The sequence below is a fragment of the Pleurotus ostreatus genome (assembly GCF_014466165.1).
Source record: "Pleurotus ostreatus strain PC9 chromosome Unknown scaffold_4, whole genome shotgun sequence".
Classification (NCBI taxonomy): domain Eukaryota; kingdom Fungi; phylum Basidiomycota; class Agaricomycetes; order Agaricales; family Pleurotaceae; genus Pleurotus; species Pleurotus ostreatus.
Genome location: NW_023503159.1, coordinates 1,542,233 through 1,561,063, shown reverse-complemented (window position 1 = coordinate 1,561,063; position 18,831 = coordinate 1,542,233). Strand labels below are relative to the sequence as shown.

At 46.2% G+C, this 18,831-nt stretch overlaps 1 protein-coding gene across 1 annotated transcript; it reads right to left on the bottom strand.

Moving 5' to 3' along the window:
* Nucleotides 1-11,806: 11,806 nt before the first annotated feature.
* On the bottom strand, nucleotides 11,807-12,496 carry PC9H_006328 (uncharacterized protein; the record flags this gene model as incomplete). The annotated part of the gene is made up of 1 exon (XM_036775879.1): nucleotides 11,807-12,496. The coding sequence occupies one exon, from the start codon at nucleotides 12,494-12,496 to the stop codon at nucleotides 11,807-11,809; it is 690 nt and encodes a 229-aa protein (XP_036631898.1).
* Between the last annotated feature and the right edge of the window lie 6,335 nt (nucleotides 12,497-18,831).

Here is an 18,831-nt window from a genome sequence, read left to right as displayed (position 1 = left end):
TCCCACGTTCATCGCCCCATTAGTAGGTCTGTTGACCTCTATTGTGACGGCCGGAACAGGCACCGGAACGCCTCGGTCTCAGCAGGGAAGCAAAAGCAGCAAAAATGAAACATGGAGCCATCATTAGAATAATGTCTGGCATGTTCCCAAGCTGCTCCGGAGCTAATCAAATTCGGACGCGATTTAGTGGACACCTATATTCACGCCTCGCGCAGAACAGTACCCGTGGGAACCTGGGATGGTCATTTTCCATACATGTCTAGAGTAATAGACACAAAGAGTCAATAGAGCGCAAATCATTACATATTATTGATTGATTGCATCAACATCATTAGTGATTGTTACCAAGGCAATTAGAGTGCATTAGGACGCTTCTACAAGCTTCTGATCAGACTATAATAGCCTATAGTTTAACAGGTTATGGGCCCTGAGCTCTAACTTGACAACACTGATTGATTGTTCCTGCATTATTGAATTGCTGCCTATTGTTATACTGGGGGTTATTGTGATTGATCTAGTGACTCATTGAGTACTGATCTCGCATTTTGGCCTATTGGAGCTATTGAAAGTCACAACAAGACTATAACATTGTTATTGATAGTCACTACAGGACTCTAAGCTGTTATTGATAGTCACTACAGGACTCTAAGCTGTTATTGATAGTCATCACAGGACTCTAAGCTGTCATTCATAGTCATCACAGGACTCTAAGCTGTTTGTTAACTGTCAGTCAAACAAGACTATAAACTGTATTGAAACACTATGTCTACTAGTTCAAGCTCAGATAATGGGGTCAAGGTGAAGCCACTGACCAACTCCAACTATCAGGAGTGGTGTGGTGAAGCCAAGGCCTATCTGATGCGACTGGGGCTGTGGAGACTAGTGTCTGGAAGGGAATCTAAACCTTCAGACAAGGCTGAGCTGACCAAATGGGAGGCAAAAGCTGAAAAGGCTGCTGGGGAGATTTACCTGTTGGTTGAGGCGGACCAAAGGATTCATTTCCGAGGTCCAGAGGATGATCCAGTGGGAATGTGGGCTGCCATAGAGAAGGCACACCTATCCAAGAAGCCCGGCGCACGCTTCAATGCTTATGACGACCTGTTCTCAATCCACAAGGAGGACAACGAAGTGTTAAACTATAGGCTATTATAGTTTGATCAGAAGCTTGTAGAAGCGTCCTAATGCACTCTAATTGCCTTGGTAACAATCACTAATGATGTGTTGATGCAATCAATCAATAATATGTAATGATTTGCGCTCTATTGACTCTTTGTGTCTATTACTCTAGACATGTAAGGAAAATGACCATCCCAGGTTCCCACAGGTACTGTTCTGCGCGAGGCGTGAATATAGGTGCCCACTAAATCGTGTCCGAATTTGATTAGCTCCGGAGCAGCTTGGGAACATGCCAGACATCATTCTAATGATGGCTCCATGTTTCATTTTCGCTCCTTTTGCTTCCCTGTGGAGACCGAGGTGTTCCGGTGCCTGTTCCGGCTGTCACAATAGAGGTCAACAGACCTACTAATGGGGCGCTGAACGTGGGAACGTTGCATTGACCGTGGGAGTCGTGCGCTTATAAAGTATGTACAGATTGCTAAACAGTGCTTGCGCACTTTTAGCAATCCTGTCAACACCAGTCATCCCATGATGACCTGGGTCGTCCCAATGGGTGTTGGCAGTGTCTATGGGTGGTCCCCAATGCGTGGGAACCGGGCGCTTGGTATAGCGCAACTTTGTTATACATTTGTACAACAAGTGTGCACATCACTTCAACACAACCCCCTGATGCAACACTTGGTGGACCCACGTATTGGGGCACCCACAAACAACCCCCTGGCCCAATACGTCCTCCTATCCCACCAATCCCATCATCTCCCTCAACTTTTCCACTTGTGGTTTGGCCAGTGCTTTGGTGAGCAGGTCTGCCGGCATTTCCTCTGTTTGAAGATAGACTGGCTGGATGCGCTTGCAATCAACTTGATCGCGTAACCAAAAGAAGCTCAAGTCCAGTTGCTTCATTCTGCCATGGTGTTCGGGGTTCTTTGCCACTCTAATCGCTGACTGGTTGTCCATGTACAGCGTGGATGGTGCAGTTGGCTTGTAACCAATTTCTGAGAGGAGGTTCTTCATCCAGCATATTTCTTTACCAGCAGCAACCCCAGCAACATACTCGGCTTCAGTGGTCGATAGAACAACCATCTGTTGCGCTTTACTGCTCCAGCAGACCGCTCCCAGCCCAATCTTAACCAAGTAACCACTTGTAGACCGCCCTGTCCCTTTATCACCACCATAGTCTGCATCACTGTATGTGACGAAGATTTCGTCTCCTATGGCGGGATCAGGTCCATATACCAACTTCATATCCATCGTGCCCTTCACATAGCGTAGCAAGTGCTTTACAGCCTTCCAGTGGATCATGCCTGGGTTCGAGTTGAACCTAGCCAGTGCACTCGCAGCAAAGGCTATATCAGGCCGGGACATTGTAGCCAAGTACAATAAGGAGCCAACAGCACTCATGTAGGGGATATCCACCATCTCTTGTGCCTCTTCATATGTTTTGGGACAGTCATCTGTGGTCAACTTCATACCCGGAGCCATGGGAGTCCCCACTGGTTTGCAATCAGACATATTAAACTGTGCTAACTTATTAACAATGTACTGACGCTGCGAGATGTAGAGTTTGTGGCTGTCCCAGTCTCGTGTTATTTCCATGCCCAGCAGATACGAAGTCTCCCCCAAGTCCCGCAACTTGAAATGCTTTTCCAGCTCAATCACAAACTTGTCCAGAGCATCCTTTGATTTCGAAGCAAGAGTGATATCATCCACCCACACTGGGACTATGATTCTGACAGTGCCATCATCATAGATGTAGAGCGAGGGGTCAGAGTAAATCTTCTTGAAGCCCATTGAATGTAGTGCTTCTCCCAGCTTCTCACTCCACAACCGAGGTGACTGCTTTAGTCCATACAGAGACTTGTTCAATTTGCAGACTATCCTTCCTTGACCCTTGGTTACACCTTGCTTAAACCCTTCAGGCTGCTCCATATACACCTCAGCATCAATATCACTGTTTATGAATGCCTGCGAAATGTCAACTGAGCGCAAGTGCAGATCATCTCTAGCAGCTAGAGCGAGCACAGTCCTGATGGTAGTGTGTCTAGATGGCGAAGCAAAGGTCTCATTATAGTCAAATCCGGGCCGTTGACTAAATCCTTTAGCAACAATCCGACCCTTGAACCGTTCAATGCTTCCGTCTGCATGATATTTGACCCGAAAGACCCATCTGACTCCAATTGCCACTTTTCCTTCTGGCAAAGGTTCCAGTGTCCAAGTCCCATTAGCAAGCAGCATGTTGTATTCAGCTAGTGCAGCCTCATGCCATTGTGCAGCGTGAGGCGACCTCATTGCCTGAGCATAAGTCTCTGGCTCTACTAGCTTGCCAACAGGACCAGCCTCCAAAGCTTCTTCTTCAGACTGAGAATCATCATCATCTAAAGCAGGAGTTGGATCTCGCATTTCCCAAACGTCCGGAGTAGCCTCCCTGGCCTTTGGAGGTGCAGCAGGAACCTTCCACCATTCCCCTGGAGGTCTGATGTCGCGTTTTGGTCTTCTTACAGCCACAGGTCTATCATCGACTTCAGCTTCATCATCACTGTCATCCACACAAGGTGCAGCTCTTCTGCGACGAGGACGAGGTGGGGGAGTCTCCTCTGGCTCTGGTGTCTCATTATCATCCTGTTGCGCTTCACCCTCCACCTGTTCTTCTTCTTTCACATTATCGTCAGTGTCATCCTCACTGCTATTGTCCTCATCGTCATTATCAACTGCAGGCAAGTCGATGACCCTTTGCTGAGCATTGTCTTTCGCCTTGGATGGTGCCTCTGGTGCGCTCTGCTGACTGGTTTTCGGAGGGACTGGTTTGGAGAGATCGTGCTCATCAATGCCTTTGAGAAGTTGGCCACTGTAAGTGTAGCGCTCATCAAAGTCTGCGCGTTCACAGATGATGACCTTCTTCGTCTTTGGATTGTAGAACTTCCAACCCTTGTACCCATCAGGATACCCAATGAATATGCACTTCTCCATGTGCGAACCCAAATGCTCCCTCTTGTCCTTCTGGACATGCACATAAGCAACACATCCCCATACCCGCAAATGCCCAACATCAGGTTTTCGTCTATGCCACACCTCATATGGCGTAGCATGAGCTACTGAAGACGTGATGCATCGGTTCAAGACATGAACAAGTGCAGCCAAACACTCAGCCCAAAAGGCCTTTGACAATCCAGCCTCATCCAGCATTGCAGTGATCCGTTCACTAAGCAGTCTGTTTGCACGCTCAGCCACTCCATTCTGCTGTGGTCTGTTTCGCACTGAGAACTGCCTTTCTATCCCATGCTCCTCCAAATACTTGTCAAACTCCTTGCTCATGAATTCACCACCCTGGTCGCATCTGAAGACTTTGATATGTTTGCCAGTCTGGTTCTCAGCCCATGCTTTGAACCGCTTAAAGGCAGCAAAGACTTCGCTCTTCAGCTTCAGGGGAACCACCACCTTCAGCTTGGAGTAGTCATCAATGAATGTGACCCAATACTTCTGACCAGAGTGAGAATCAATTCCGATGTAGTGAACATCAGAGTGTACCAATGCCAACAGCTCATCAGCTCTGTTGGCTGACGAAGGAAATGGATTTGCATGCATCTTCCCAGTTAGACAGGGAATACAAACGGGATCTGGCTTTGCAGAAGAGTCCAGTGTCAATCCAACCACCATTTCATCCTTAATCATCTGCTTAATTCCGTCATGGTGTTGGTGGCCAAGCCGTCTATGCCATAGAGTCAGATCCAAAGGCAGAGTGGACGCAACATGAACAAATTCATTTGTGTCTATTGTACTACCATCTAAATAGCCTATACCAGCATCATTGATTGTAGCACAGAACAAAAGAACATCATTACGAACAAACTCCATTTTATCCTTTGTGATATGAACATTAAAGCCTTTATTTCGAGTCAAGTACAAAACAGCAAGCAGATTATTGCACAATGCAGGAACATAGAGTACTCTAGTGATCTCCACATCTCTAACTTGTCTACCATTAACTACAGGTCTGAAGAGCACATTTCCGACACCCTCACTATATACAATGGTGTGATCCGCTAGCCTGATTGGCACTCTATATGTGGTATAATTGCGAATCCATTCTTTGTGAGGTGTCATATGAGAAGTGGCCCCTGTATCTGTATTCCAATGGGTATCATTAGAAAATGCAGCACAAGCTTCATTCATAGAACGAGCACTTGCCTGACCAGCAAACTCCGTCGCAGCATCTGCCTTTTCCACTGCCACTTTGGCATTGCTCCCCCCAGATCCACTTTCTTTGTTGCTAGCAATGACCTTCTTCAATGCTTCGCAATCCTTCTTCCAATGACCCTTGCCCTTGCAGAATGAGCAGGTGTCTGCATCAACTGTGGGGTGACCTCTGCCCTTTCCATTGTATGCCCCACCCTTCTTTCCATAACCCTTGTGACTGGCTCTATTCGCTTGCTCAGTCTGGCGCTGACGATTTAGCTCTTCACTTCGGAATGCTTGGAGTATAGTATCCTTGTCCAGCTTTTCCATTAGCAACAAAGAAGCTGACAGATGCTTGTATTCATCAGGCAGAGCCCGAATCAATGCCATGCACTGCAACTCTTCGTCTAACTGCTCAATGGTAAAGCCTGTTGGACGCAGATTTTGGATATTAGCCATGGCTTTGCTAATCCTGACTCCCAAATCGATGAGACCTTCATTGTCCTCCTTGTGGATTGAGAACAGGTCGTCATATGCATTGAAGCGTGCGCCGGGCTTCTTGGACAGGTGTGCCTTTTCTATGGCAGCCCACATTCCCACTGGATCATCCTCTAGACCTCGGAAATGAATCCTTTGGTCCGCCTCAACCAACAGGTAAATCTCCCCAGCAGCCTTTTCAGCTTTTGCCTCCCATTTGGTCAGCTCAGCCTTGTCTGAAGGTTTAGATTCCCTCCCAGACACTAGCCTCCACAGCCCCAGTCGCATCAGATAGGCCTTGGCTTCACCACACCACTCCTGATAGTTGGAGTTGGTCAGTGGCTTCACCTTGACCCCATTATCTGAGCTAGAACTAGTAGACATAGTGCAACAATACAATTTATAGTCTTGTTTGACTGACAGTTAACAGCTTAGAGTCCTGTGATGACTATGAATGACAGCTTAGAGTCCTGTGATGACTATCAATAACAGCTTAGAGTCCTGTAGTGACTATCAATAACAATGTTATAGTCTTGTTGTGACTTTCAATAAGCTCCAATAGGCCAAAATGCGAGATCAGTACTCAATGAGTCACTAGATCAATCACAATAAACCCCCAGTATAACAATAGGCAGCAATTCAATAATGCAGGAACAATCAATCAGTGTTGTCAAGTTAGAGCTCAGGGCCCATAACCTGTTAAACTATAGGCTATTATAGTTTGATCAGAAGCTTGTAGAAGCGTCCTAATGCACTCTAATTGCCTTGGTAACAATCACTAATGATGTGTTGATGCAATCAATCAATAATATGTAATGATTTGCGCTCTATTGACTCTTTGTGTCTATTACTCTAGACATGTAAGGAAAATGACCATCCCAGGTTCCCACAGGTACTGTTCTGCGCGAGGCGTGAATATAGGTGCCCACTAAATCGTGTCCGAATTTGATTAGCTCCGGAGCAGCTTGGGAACATGCCAGACATCATTCTAATGATGGCTCCATGTTTCATTTTCGCTCCTTTTGCTTCCCTGTGGAGACCGAGGTGTTCCGGTGCCTGTTCCGGCTGTCACAATAGAGGTCAACAGACCTACTAATGGGGCGCTGAACGTGGGAACGTTGCATTGACCGTGGGAGTCGTGCGCTTATAAAGTATGTACAGATTGCTAAACAGTGCTTGCGCACTTTTAGCAATCCTGTCAACACCAGTCATCCCATGATGACCTGGGTCGTCCCAATGGGTGTTGGCAGTGTCTATGGGTGGTCCCCAATGCGTGGGAACCGGGCGCTTGGTATAGCGCAACTTTGTTATACATTTGTACAACAAGTGTGCACATCACTTCAACACGAAGGTCTCATTGATTTGGGAGTCAGGATTAGCAAGGCAATGGCTAATATCCAAAATCTGCGTCCAACAGGCTTTACCATTGAGCAGTTAGACGAAGAGCTACAGTGCATGGCATTGATTCGGGCTTTGCCTGATGAATACAAGCACTTGTCAGCTTCTTTGTTGCTAATGGAAAAGCTGGACAAAGACACTATACTCCAAGCATTCCGAAGCGAAGAGCTTAATCGTCAGTGCCAGACTGAGCAAGCGAATAGAGCCAGTCACAAGGGTTATGGAAAGAAGGGTGGGGCATACAATGGAAAGGGCAGAGGTCACCCCACAGTTGATGCAGACACCTGCTCATTCTGCAAGGGCAAGGGTCATTGGAAGAGGGACTGCGAAGCATTGAAGAAGGTCATTGCTAGCAGCAAAGAAAGTGGATCTGGGGGGAGCAATGCCAAAGTGGCAGTGGAAAAGGCAGATGCTGCGACGGAGTTTGCTGGTCAGGCAAGTGCTCGTTCTATGGACGAAGCTTGTGCTGCATTTTCTAATGATACCCATTGGAATACAGATACAGGGGCCACTTCTCATATGACACCTCACAAAGAATGGATTCGCAATTATACCACATATAGAGTGCTAATCAGGCTAGCGGATCACACCATTGTATATAGTGAGGGCGTCGGAAATGTGCTCTTCAGACCTGTAGTTAATGGTAGACAAGTTAGAGATGTGGAGATCACTAGAGTACTCTATGTTCCTGCATTGTGCAATAATCTGCTTGCTGTTTTGTATTTGACTCGCAATAAAGGCTTTAATGTTCATATCACAAAGGAGAAAATGGAGTTTGTCCGTAATGATGTTCTTTTGTTCTGTGCTACAATCAACAATGCTGGTATAGGCTATTTAGATGGTAGTACAGTAGACACAAATGAATTTGTTCATGTTGCGTCCACTCTGCCTTTGGATCTGACTCTATGGCATAGACGGCTTGGCCACCAACACCATGACGGAATTAAGCAGATGATTAAGGATGAAATGGTGGTTGGACTGACACTGGACTCTTCTGCAAAGCCAGATCCTGTTTGTATTCCCTGTCTAACTGGGAAGATGCATGCAAATCCATTTCCTTCGTCATCCAACAGAGCTGATGAGCTATTGGCATTGGTACACTCTGATGTTCACTATGTTGGAATTGATTCACACTCTGGTCAGAAGTATTGGGTCACATTCATTGATGACTACTCCAAGCTGAAGGTGGTGGTTCCCCTGAAGCTGAAGAGCGAAGTCTTTGCTGCATTTAAGCGGTTCAAAGCATGGGCTGAGAACCAGACTGGCAAGCATATCAAAGTCTTCAGATGCGACCAGGGTGGTGAATTCATGAGCAAAGAGTTTGACAAGTATTTGGAGGAGCATGGAATAGAAAGGCAGTTCTCAGTGCGAAACAGACCACAGCAGAATGGAGTGGCTGAGCGTGCAAACAGACTGCTTAGTGAACGGATCACTGCAATGCTGGATGAGGCTGGACTGTCAAAGGCCTTTTGGGCTGAGTGTTTGGCTGCACTTGTTCATGTCTTGAACCGGTGCATTACATCTTCAGTAGCTCATGCTACGCCATATGAGGTGTGGCACAGACGAAAACCTGATGTTGGGCATTTGCGGGTATGGGGATGTGTTGCTTATGTGCATGTCCAGAAGGACAAGAGGGAGCATTTGGGTTCGCACATGGAGAAGTGCATATTCATTGGGTATCCTGATGGGTACAAGGGTTGGAAGTTTTACAATCCAAAGACGAAGAAGGTCATCATCTGTGAACGCGCAGACTTTGATGAGCGCTACACTTACAGTGGCCAACTTCTGAAAGGCATTGATGAGCACGACCTCTCAGAACCAGCTCCTCCGAAAACCAGTCAGCAGAGCGCACCAGAGGCACCATCCAAGGATAACAATGATGCTCAGCAAAGGGTTATAGACTTGCCTGCAGCTGATAATGACGATGAGGACAATAGCAGTGAGGATGACACTGATGATGATGATAATGTGAAAGAAGAAGAACAGGTGGAGGGTGAAGCGCAACAGGAGACACCAGAGCCAGAGGAGATACCCCCACCTCGTCCTCGTCGCAGAAGAGCTGCACCTCGTGTGGATGACAGTGATGATGAAGCTGAAGTCGATGATAGACCTGTGGCTGTTAGAAGACCAAAACGCGACATCAGACCTCCAGGGGAATGGTGGAAGGTTCCTGCTGCACCTCCAAAGGCCAGGGAGGCAACTCCGGACGTCTGGGAAATGCGAGATCCAACTCCTGCTTTAGATGATGATGATTCTCAGTCTGAAGAAGAAGCTTTGGAGGCTAGTCCTGTTGGCAAGTTAGTAGAGCCAGAGACTTATGCTCAGGCAATGAGGTCGCCTCACGCTGCACAATGGCATGAGGCTGCACTAGCTGAATACAATATGCTGCTTGCTAATGGGACTTGGACACTGGAACCTTTGCCAGAAGGAAAAGTGGCAATTGGAGTCAGATGGGTCTTTCGGGTCAAGTATCATGCAGACGGAAGCATTGAACGGTTCAAGGGTCGGATTGTTGCTAAAGGATTTAGTCAACGACCCGGATTTGACTATAATGAGACCTTTGCTTCGCCATCTAGACACGCTACCATCAGGACTGTACTTGCTCTAGCTGCTAGAGATGATCTGCACTTGCGCTCAGTTGACATTTCACAGGCATTTATAAACAGTGATATTGATGCTGAGGTGTATATGGAGCAGCCTGAGGGGTTTAAGCAAGGTGTAACCAAGGGTCAAGGAAGGATAGTCTGCAAATTGAACAAGTCTCTGTATGGACTAAAGCAGTCACCTCGGTTGTGGAGTGAGAAGCTGGGTGAAGCACTACATTCAATGGGCTTCAAGAAGATCTACTCTGACCCCTCGCTCTACATCTATGATGATGGCACTGTCAGAATCATAGTCCCAGTGTGGGTGGATGATATCACTCTTGCTTCAAAATCAAAGGAGGCTCTTGACAAGTTTGTGATTGAGCTGGAAAGGCATTTCAAGTTGCGGGACTTGGGGGAGACTTCGTATCTGCTGGGCATGGAAATAACACGAGACTGGGACAACCACAAACTCTACATCTCGCAGCGTCAGTACATTGTCAACAAGCTTGCACAGTTCAATATGTCTGATTGCAAACCAGTGGGGACTCCCATGGCTCCAGGTATGAAGTTGACCACAGATTATTGTCCCAAGACATATGAAGAGGCACAAGAGATGGTGGATATCCCCTACATGAGTGCTGTTGGCTCCTTATTGTACTTGGCTACAATGTCCCGGCCTGATATAGCCTTTGCTGCGAGTGCATTGGCTAGGTTCAACTCGAACCCAGGCATGATCCACTGGAAGGCTGTAAAGCATTTGCTGCGCTATGTGAAGGGCACGATGGATATGAAGTTGGTTTATGGACCAGATCCCGCCGTAGGAGATGAAATCTTCGTCACGTACAGTGATGCAGACTACGGCGGTGATAAAGGGACAGGGCGGTCTACAAGTGGTTACTTGGTTAAGATTGGGCTGGGAGCGGTCTGCTGGAGCAGTAAAGCGCAACAGATGGTTGTTCTATCAACCACTGAAGCCGAGTATGTTGCTGGGGTTGCTGCTGGTAAAGAAATATGCTGGATGAAGAACCTCCTCTCGGAAATTGGTTACAAGCCAACTGCACCATCCACACTCTACATGGACAACCAGTCAGCGATTAGAGTGGCAAAGAACCCCGAACACCATGGCAGAATGAAGCAACTGGACTTGAGCTTCTTTTGGTTACGCGATCAAGTTGATTGCAAGCGCATCCAGCCAGTCTATCTTCAAACAGAGGAAATGCCGGCAGACCTGCTCACCAAAGCACTGGCCAAACCACAAGTGGAAAAGTTGAGGGAGATGATGGGATTGGTGGGATAGGAGGACGTATTGGGCCAGGGGGTTGTTTGTGGGTGCCCCAATACGTGGGTCCACCAAGTGTTGCATCAGGGGGTTGTGTTGAAGTGATGTGCACACTTGTTGTACAAATGTATAACAAAGTTGCGCTACATAAGCGCCCGGTTCCCACGCATTGGGGACCACCCATAGACACTGCCAACACCCATGGGAACGACCCAGGTCATCATGGGATGACTGGTGTTGACAGCATTGCTAAAAGTGCGCAAGCACTGTTTAGCAATCTGTACATACATTACAAGCGCACGACTCCCACGGTCAATGCAACGTTCCCACGTTCAACGCCCCATTAGTAGGTCTGTTGACCTCTATTGTGACCGCCGGAACAGGCACCGGAACGCCTCGGTCTCAGCAGGGAAGCAAAAGCAGCAAAAATGAAACATGGAGCCATCATTAGAATGATGTCTGGCATGTCCCCAAGCTGCTCCGGAGCTAATCAAATTCGGACGCGATTTAGTGGACACCTATATTCACGCCTCGCGCAGAACAGTATCCGTGGGAACCTGAGATGGTCATTTTCCATACATGTCTAGAGTAATAGACACAAAGAGTCAATAGAGCGCAAATCATTACATATTATTGATTGATTGCATCAACATCATTAGTGATTGTTACCAAGGCAATTAGAGTGCATTAGGACGCTTCTACAAGCTTCTGATCAAACTATAATAGCCTATAGTTTAACAAATATCTGGTTGATCTAGAAGCATGCTATCCTCATTCAGAAGGCGACATGGTCCTTATGAACCCAAAATGAGACAAATACCTTCCGTTCAACCTGAATTCTATCTTCATACAGCCTACGATTGAACCATATGATGACCTTAACAAAATGGCCATTGGCGGTTTGGGAATAAAATCCCAATACGGCGCCAAAACCATAATGGCGTGGTTCGAATACGAGGCTATCTAGAGATAGCAGGGAGTTAGTGGGGATGGCGAGTAGTTCTCCCTCAAAGGGATCGAGGATATCTTCCATGTCGATGATTGTGATGGCGGAGCGGGAGTGGAAAATCTGTATCTCGGTGCAGAATGCAAGTGTCTTGCGTTCTAAACGACATCCCCTTCCAAGAGCTTCTTGGAAGTTAGGAGATGGTACACCGTCCAGGAAAATAATTCCTGGGTGCCCGGCTACGAGGAAGGATGTGAAGGGCGTGATAACGATTTCATTTGCATGCCAAAAAATGTCCATTAGGACATCGCCTACAAGGCTAGGTATAGCACCTTCTATTTCGTATGTCGGTGTGGTTGGTCGTTGATTTATAGGAATAAAGGTGGATACAAGTGCTATGTTGATCTTCGGCTGCTGCGCTAGTGCTTCCTCAACTTCTTTTGTCCATCCAACCAAAGTATCCACAGGCGAGGATAGTGCGTTAGCGGAGGATGACATGTTAATCGAAGACGAGGACATTTTTATAAGGAGCAAGGCGATGTCGAGCAATGACAATGTTAGGGATGGCGGTCTTTATGAAAGAAACTACTTGGCTATTGACGTCTCCAACTTATTTCAGGGTCATTTATTTCTGGAATTTTTTGAGGGTTTCCTCCTTTTTTGGCCTGTTGCGCTTTGCATCCTTTTTAGGAATTCCTATCTCCGGATGTAAGTATTTCGGTTGATGGTCATTGTATTGACATGCAAGTGAAGCGGCTGCGCGGGGAACTTGAATTCCAACTCAGTCACCCTTTCTTTAAGACAAATACTAAGGGATGTGTCTCGTTTAATTGAACTGGTCTAGAAAATCTTGTACATCCAGTCCATTACTCGCTTCTTTGTAGCCTGCACCCATTCCTTAACTACAATCTTCCAACCGTCTTTTACTAGCCACATATCTACCCACAGGAAACGTTCAGCCTCAAACAAGCCAGTTTCCCGGCTATACCAGTGGACAAGTATTTTAAAGTCCTGCCCCGTATGACCTATGATCTGGATGACCCATCTGATCTGAGTTTCCGTTGTCAAGCAAGCTTGCTTGTAAATGCGGGTGGTGGTGGATGTGATGGGGTGCTGATGCCCTTGAGGCAGCAAGGCAAAGTTGAAATGATACATGGTGCTAATGGTAACCGATGGCGGCTCGGTATTTCCATATTGAATGGAAGGCATATAGCTTTTGGCAGTATTGCGTGGTTGAGTTGGAGAGTAAATGGGAGATGGGTAAGCGATTAACGGATATGATACAGAATCATAACTGCTATTGAGAGGCATATTATCAATAAAAGCATAGTGATTAAGGGCTTTTTTAATGGAAGGGCCTTGACCTTTCGACAGCCAGTCCTTGCTTGGTGGTAGGAAGGGAAGTAATAGAGGGAGAGAGGGGCGATAAGCTCGACATGGTGGAATGATAATCTTTTTCGACAATGGTGGTGGTTAGGAAAGATGTCCTTTCTCATTTGTTTTCCATAAGCAAGTCTCCTTCCAGCCAATCTTCCTGTTCAGTATCTCCTGGGAATTCTTCTTCGTCTAGACTTTCCTGGAATTCCAAAAGAGGATCCTCATGGCTAAGGTACTTAATAATTCCAAAGGCGGCATAGGCATCACTATGTACTGCTCCATCCAGTTCTTTTATCACATAAGTCCCATTATTAGTTTGGCGCACTACCTCATAAGGTCCTAGATAGCGTGGCCATGTCTTGAAGTGTGTCAAGTGATCTTCCAGTCGGGTATTTCTGACCAGAACCAATTCACCTGGTTCATAGGATTCCTTTTGGATTCGGTGATGGTATCGCTTCATAAACTGGTCCCATGAAGCATATCTTGCTTTCCTAAGTGTCTCAGCAGCAGCTGCTATGTCTTCTTCTCGCTTTTCTAGCTGCCTAAGGCGTAATGCCAGCAATTCTGAGCTTGACATATTTTTCCTGAATCCTGTTACTAAAAAGCTTGCCTCAACATAGTCCAGGGGTAATACAGGGTGTACACCATGTAACAAATAATAAGGTGAGTATCCTGTAACAGAGTTCACGGTTACACGATCAGCAAATAAGGCGGCATGAAGATGCTTATGCCAATTGATAACTTCTCCCGTTGGTGTCTTCTTGCAGCTCTTGACTATGGCTTCTCATAGGATAAAATGTCCTCTTTCTACGACTCCATTGGCATGTTTATTATAGCTTGATATGCAAACTTGAGGGATTCCTAGACGTTTAACTAGGTCACTAAATGCAGCGGCTACTTCTCCTCCATTGTCTGTCACTACATGTCCTACTGTGCCATAACAACAATAAATGTGTTGCCAAAAGAATTCAGCCAATACATGAGAGTTTGCAGCACTGATGGCCTTGGCTTCAGTTATTCCCATTAGATCATCTTTTGCAGCCACAATAAATTTGAAACCGCCTGAGTGTGGATTCATGGTCATTACATCAATATAGACCTTCTGGAAAAGAGTTGCGGGGGCTGATATCTCGTATGGCATTTGTAGGATTTTGGTATTCCGAGTTTGGCATTCATGACATGTGGAGACATGATAGTGAACGTCAGGTCGAAGGTGCGGCCAGTAATATCTGATTCTAATAAGATCAAATACGGCCTGTTCTCTCTTATGGCATAGGTTTTCATGGGATTCTTGCAGTATTCTCTTTCTCCTATTTGGGTCCAGGATTACTCGCTGCGGAGGTTGATTCGCTATTCTTCTGAACATTTTTCCGTCATGAAGGAAGTATCCTGAGGCCTTCTTAAGGAGCCTCTTTTGGGCTTGAAGGGAGACTAAGGGTGGCAGTTTGGAAGTGTGCAAATATTGGGAGATTTCTGGTAGTTGCTCATCCTTATATGTCACTTTTGGTTGTAAGGAGGGTAAGGTGAGGACTTTGGCGGGGGTCATGGTGAAGGTTCTATTAGCTTGAAGTCGGGTTGGAGGTATTGAAATGCTATATTGTCTAGCCATTCTTCATCATCCTCGATAAAGTCTTCAGATAGGGGTCTTCTCCTAGACAGGGCATCTGGGCCACGATGTTTGTCTGCTGGAATGTGAACCAGTTCAAAATCAAACAGAAGAATACCTTGAATCCACCGATTCATTGCATTGTTTGGTTGAAGGTCTGGTTCTTTCAACATTCCTTTAATATACTTTGCATCTACCTCCACTATCAGCTTTTTGGCTCCGATTATGTATATTCTCCAATGTTGCAAGGCTCGGTATAACCCGTATAATTCCAGTTTGGGTTGGAAGTATCTTGATTCTCTATCTCCCATTGGCAATGATCTGTATCTTGCGGGCCATTTCCTTCCTTGATTGTCCATTTGGGATAATATAAATCCTACTGCTATATAACTTGTATCCACTGATAAAATGATTGGATTACTGGATTTGTAGTCAATGGTCCATAGGGCTGGTGCAGATGTAACTCGCAATTTTAGCTCTTCAAAAGCTTCCTGTTGCCGGTCCGTCCACACGAAGTCAGTGTCTTTTCGGACTAACTCTGTAAGAGGTCTGGCTAATCTTGAATAATCCTTTATCCATATTCGGACTGTTCCACAGATTCCTAGGAATCCACGGATCTCCTTGACATTCTCGGGGGTAGGTCATTTCAGAATTTTTGCAACTCTTTCTTCATCGGGGCATCTTCCTGCAGGAGTGCATTTTTGTCCTAGAATTACAACATTTGGTCAGCAAATTTGGGTCTTCTTTCCTGAGAATGTGGCTCCTGCACACTTGACACAATGCATTATTCTGTGTACATCCACTGCGTGTTCCCAAATAAAACAGTGTATTCCTTTATTGTCAGGAATTGTTTCGGGCTTTCCTTCAGTGTCTAAGTATTGTGATTCCGGTCCCTTTACTGGAAGATCATCAATAAAGATGTTGGCGATATGCGGAATTTTGTCTTGAAGAATATGCACCATACATTTCTGGAATTCTGTAGGTGAGTTGGTATAGCCCATAGGTAGCGCAGTTAGTCGTAACATTCCTAGTGGTGTCCAAAATGCCATCATATCCCTGGATGCAGGGTCTACTATGTGGGCGTCAAATCCCCAAAATAGATCAAATGTAGTACAGCATTGGCGTCCTGCAAAGGGTTCTACAAAATCGTCTACTATGGGTAGCAGTCCAGCATCACGTATAGAGACTTTATTCAGAGGCTGTAGATCATGTGTAAGGGCAACCTCAAGATGGCCAACAGTGCAGGCCTAGCAGAGGGAGAATCCAAAGATAATGAATAAGACTAACTACAATACATGAGAGGGCTGCTCACCTAGCAGAGGGAGAATCCAAAGAGAACAGGATAAGGATTCTCCATGCTAGGAAGCGAAGTATATACTGTAGTAGCATGAGAGGAATGCAGGATAACTGTACAGTACACCAGCCACAAGTCCGAGCGAATATCACAAGGTACAAGGAAACATGTGATAATGAAGTGGAGGGTAAATGCACAGGAGTCGTGCCAGCGACTTGGGGAAGTAAGGGCGAAGAGTAATGAAGTGGGGGAAAAGGATAGAGGTAACCCGGACGAGCCCTGAAGAGTATAGACGAGTCCGAGCGAGTCCGAAGTGTCCGAAACAAGTCCGAGCGAGTCCGAAGTGTCCGAAGTGCGGGAAGACTCCGGAGTCACCGGATGCGGCTCGGATGCGAAAGGAGTGGGTGGAAAGGAAGTGGAAAGGAAAGGGAGCGAAAAGGAACAAAGGGGAATGAAGGGAATGTAGGTAAGAGTCCATGGGATGAAGGAAAGGAGAGAAAATAGGAGTGTCCCCTTACATCATGTACAATTCGTTTCTTCTTTAACACACAGAACCACCGGTTTCAATAGGATGATTGACAGAGTTCATAAACACCTGTGTCTATTTTGCTCCGAAGCATCTCTATGACTTTATCTTTGATTCCTGGCGGTATAGGAATGTTCTTGTATTCACATGGTGTGTGTGGAATTGTTGCCATAATGTAATCGGAAAAGTACTCCTTCTTTAGTGTTCCCCGATCTTGTTCTTCAAAGGCTAGAGCATCTTCATTGAGTCGGAGAATGTGTTTGAATAGTTTTTCTTCGTCTGGCCATAAGAAATTGTCCTTATTGACTTCCATCATAGATATTCTTTCCTCCGTAAGTCGTTCTGTAGGTATAAAGTCTGGCAGTTGGGTGAGTAACTCTGGAAGAGAGTCTAAGGGATTGGTAGGGAAGGTACCGTTGACTTTGGCATCTTCAGGGTATACTCCTGATACCAGATGTATCTTTTGGCCGACTCGTTTATATGCAGTATATGCCTTGAAATTCCAGTCATGAAACTCGCCGGGAGCCTCTACTGGCATTAATAAGGTATCTTCTTCCCAATTTATGTTGGAGGGCTGGGTATATAATTTTTGAATTTCAGAGTCTAGTTGGTGTAGGAGGTAAACTCCAGATAAATTGTCCTGCATCCTTAAGTTTTAAAATGCAAGGGTAGATTGTCCTGCAATCTTTTCCTAGGTAGTGAAAGCTTATAGTTTTTTTTTTTGGTCTCTGTTTTACGTCCTTCAGAGAATCTCCATGCAGACGGCACTGCACTATGATACTCTATGTCTACCAGTATGTATGTATGATAAATACCAAGGGCCCCTATGCCCGCCTTGACCCCCTAGCTCTTCAAGCACGACAGACAGATGGTCCAAGACCTCGTCCCCCTGCCGCCCAGCGAGTGAAACCGCTGTTAATCCAACGCTAGTGCATTATGGGGCGCTTCTGGTGTGGGTGTGTCGGCTGATTGGCTCATGGCCTCCCATGTGAGGTGCTCGTCCCGAGGGAGAGCGAAGTCGAAGCTGTCAAGGTAAGAAGAAGAAAATTGTCTTGAGGAGTCTTGAAGTGTCGTAGTGCCACCAGAGCGGGGTCCTCCCTGCCAGTATCCGGCTCGCACTCGAGCAAACCGTGGTAGGTGACCCACAATCACTGTCGCTCTGCCCCTACCCGCCCTTTCCTCTCTTTTCCTGCCTTCCTTTTGGCTCTCTTTTCCTCCAACCTTGACCGCTTTTCTTTCAATACGGCTGCCCTCTTTGGCGCCACCAGATCTCCCTCTAGGTTTCCAAATGGGGTGTTGTTAAACTATAGGCTATTATAGTTTGATCAGAAGCTTGTAGAAGCGTCCTAATGCACTCTAATTGCCTTGGTAACAATCACTAATGATGTTGATGCAATCAATCAATAATATGTAATGATTTGCGCTCTATTGACTCTTTGTGTCTATTACTCTAGACATGTATGGAAAATGACCATCCCAGGTTCCCACGGGTACTGTTCTGCGCGAGGCGTAAATATAGGTGTCCACTAAATCGCGTCCGAATTTGATTAGCTCCGGAGCAGCTTGGGGACATGCCAGACATCATTCTAATGATGGCTCCATGTTTCATTTTTGCTGCTTTTGCTTCCCTGCTGAGACCGAGGCGTTCCGGTGCCTGTTCCGGCCGTCACAATAGAGGTCAACAGACCTACTAATGGGGCGCTGAACGTGGGAACGTTGCATTGACCATGGGAGTCGTGCGCTTGTAATGTATGTACAGATTGCTAAACAGTGCTTGCACACTTTTAGCAATACTGTCAACACCAGTCATCCCATGATGACCTGGGCTGTCCCAATGGGTGTTGGCAGTGTCTATGGGTGGTCCCCAATGCGTGGGAACCGGGCGCTTGGTATAGCGCAACTTTGTTATACATTTGTACAACAAGTGTGCACATCACTTCAACAATATTATCGTCTCCCCCTCCTCCGCTTGCTATATAGTTCATATCTTTGACTAACTATTGCATACCCCATATTTCCATTTCTTTCCTCATAACCTCTTCTCTATTTAC